Source organism: Loxodonta africana, chromosome 7 (genome assembly GCF_030014295.1).
Source record: "Loxodonta africana isolate mLoxAfr1 chromosome 7, mLoxAfr1.hap2, whole genome shotgun sequence".
NCBI classification, from domain to species: Eukaryota; Metazoa; Chordata; class Mammalia; order Proboscidea; family Elephantidae; genus Loxodonta; species Loxodonta africana.
This window is the reverse complement of record NC_087348.1, coordinates 31,706,880-31,709,353: the sequence shown is the minus strand read 5'-3', so window position 1 is coordinate 31,709,353 and position 2,474 is coordinate 31,706,880. Positions and strand designations below refer to the sequence as shown.

The 2,474-nt window shown below is 38.5% G+C and overlaps 1 protein-coding gene across 1 annotated transcript; it reads left to right on the top strand.

Moving 5' to 3' along the window:
• Window positions 1–1,047: 1,047 nt before the first annotated feature.
• LOC135232108 (olfactory receptor 8K3-like) lies at window positions 1,048–1,995 on the top strand. The gene has a single exon (XM_064289409.1). It carries the CDS (start codon window positions 1,048–1,050, stop codon window positions 1,993–1,995), a length of 948 nt encoding a protein of 315 aa, XP_064145479.1.
• The last annotated feature ends 479 nt before the right edge of the window (window positions 1,996–2,474 follow it).

Here is a 2,474-nt window from a genome sequence, read left to right as displayed (position 1 = left end):
AGTGTGTTGTTTCAGTCTGTGCCACCCATGGCACAAGGGCTTTTATAGGACTCTGTTTTGAAGTAAAGCATATTAAATATATCCACACATTTTGTGAATTTGCACTTTAAAATTTTTATAATGAAATTGACATTTGTAGTATAATTTTGTAAATGTCATTCTATAAATGAAAAAAGAGAGAGTTTAGTAATCACCCATATGCCTACCACTTAAAAAATTTAACTTTTTTAAATTTTTGCTTCATATATTTATATGCATTTTAAAAAACAAACAAACAAACCAATCCCGTTGCCATCAAGTTGATTCTGACACATAGAGACACTGGAGGACAGAAGAGAACTGCCCCAAGGAGAGGCTGGTAGATTCAAAGAGCCGATTTATGGGTTATCAGCCAAGCTCTTATCCACTGCTCCACAAGGAATCCAGCTATGTACATGTTCATGTATGTATAAATATATATGTATTGTGTATACATATATGTGCATGTATATGTATGTGTATATGTACAAGTATATGTGCATATACATATACATATATCCCCACCGATATGTACACGTACACATACACCTATGTCTTTGTGTCTATCTCGATTACTGTGTTTACTACAGGGTTTCACAACTTCTGCCATAGTGACAGTTTGGACTGCAAATTTCCTTATTGTATGGTGTTACCCTGCATATAGTAGAATGTTTAGTAACATCCCAGGTTTCCGTTAGATACGAGTAGTACCCTTCTCCTAGTTGTGACATCCAAAATGTCTCAGATATTGACAAATGTTCTTTGGGGAGCAAATTTTCCCCAACTGATAACAAGTTAGATTTCTCTTTCTTTCCCTCTTTCCTTCTCTCTATCTCTGTATCTTCATATGTCTATGCTTTATTTCTGGGAGGCAGGTTTAATTTCCAATAACTGTATTGGAAGGTGTGGATTTATCTTATTCATTTAGCATATTGCCTTTGTATGCTAAATATCTACCAGATGATGCTACATAAAGCCTATTGACGATGCTGATGTCTCTACCCAGAATAGGTTTCCTAATAGACCAAGATGGACAAACACAATCTAACAGTGCTGAATGAATTCATTCTGACGGGAATCACAGACCGCCCAGAGCTGCAGGCGCCATTGTTCGGGCTATTCCTCATCATCTACGTGATCTCAGTGGTGGGTAACTTGGGCATCATCATCCTCACCAAGATGGATTCCAGGCTACAAACTCCCATGTACTTTTTTCTCAGACACCTGGCTATCACTGATCTTGGTTATTCAACAGCCATGGGACCCAAAATGCTAGCCAATTTTGTTGTGGATGAAAACAAAATCTCCTATTATTTTTGTGCTACACAGCTAGCTTTCATTATTTTGTTCATAAATGGTGAACTTTTCATTCTATCAGCAATGTCCTATGACCGCTATGTGGCCATCTGTAACCCTCTGCTCTACTCAGTCACCATGTCACAAAGGGTGTGTTGGGTGCTGGTGGCAATCCTCTATCTTTATTGTGCATTTGTTTCACTTCTTATCACCATAATGATTTTTAATTTCTCCTTCTCTGGCTTCAATGTCATCAGTCATTTCTACTGTGACCCGAACCCTTTGTTATCTTTGCTCTGCTCAAACACACATGAAATTCAATTGATCCTTCTCATCGCAGCATCTATTGATGTGATTACATCCCCTGTAATAGTGCTTGTTTCCTACCGGCTTGTTCTTGTAGCCATTGTCAGGATGAACTCAGCTGTGGGCAGGCACAAGGCCTTGTCCACCTGTGGATCCCACCTGACGGCAGTGATAGTGTTCTATGAGACCTTAATCTTTATGTACATGCAGCCCAAGTCCAGTCATTCCTTTGATGGTGATAAAGTAGCTTCCATATTTTATACCCTGGTTATCCCCATGTTGAATCCCTTGATTTATAGCTTAAGGAGCAAAGACGTAAAATATGCCCTACATAGGACATGTAAAAAAATATGCAACATCTTTTCTAAAGTTTGATCGGTGATATGGTTCCTATAAATTACATGATGGGCTTCAAACCTTGTCTGTTTGCCTCCTTAGGGTATAAACTACAGAGTATAGAGAGCACAAATGTATTCCACATATATTTATAAATATCTTATGTGCCAGTCACTCTTCTAAATGCATTGATCAACAAAAGAGTAAAAACCTTTGCCTTCCTTGAACTGAAGATATGGATCACAAATATAACAATTAAGTAAATTTTATAGTAGAGAAGAACGTGCTGGGGCCCTGGTGGCACAGTGATTAATGTGCTTGGCTGCTAACTGAAAGGTCAGTGGTTCAAACCCACCAGCCAATACCTGTGAGAAATATGTGGCAGTTGGCATCCATAGATTTACAGCCTTGGAAACCCTATGGGGCAGTTCTAATCTGTCCTGTACAGTCACTATGAGTCAGAATCTCCTGGACAATAGTTTTGCATCTGGGTTTTTTGAGAATGTGATAGAAAATAA

Bases quoted from the DNA above. Each gene is read 5' to 3' on its own strand.
- LOC135232108 (XM_064289409.1), top strand. From the start codon at position 1,048: ATGGACAAACACAATCTAACAGTGCTGAATGAATTCATTCTGACGGGA.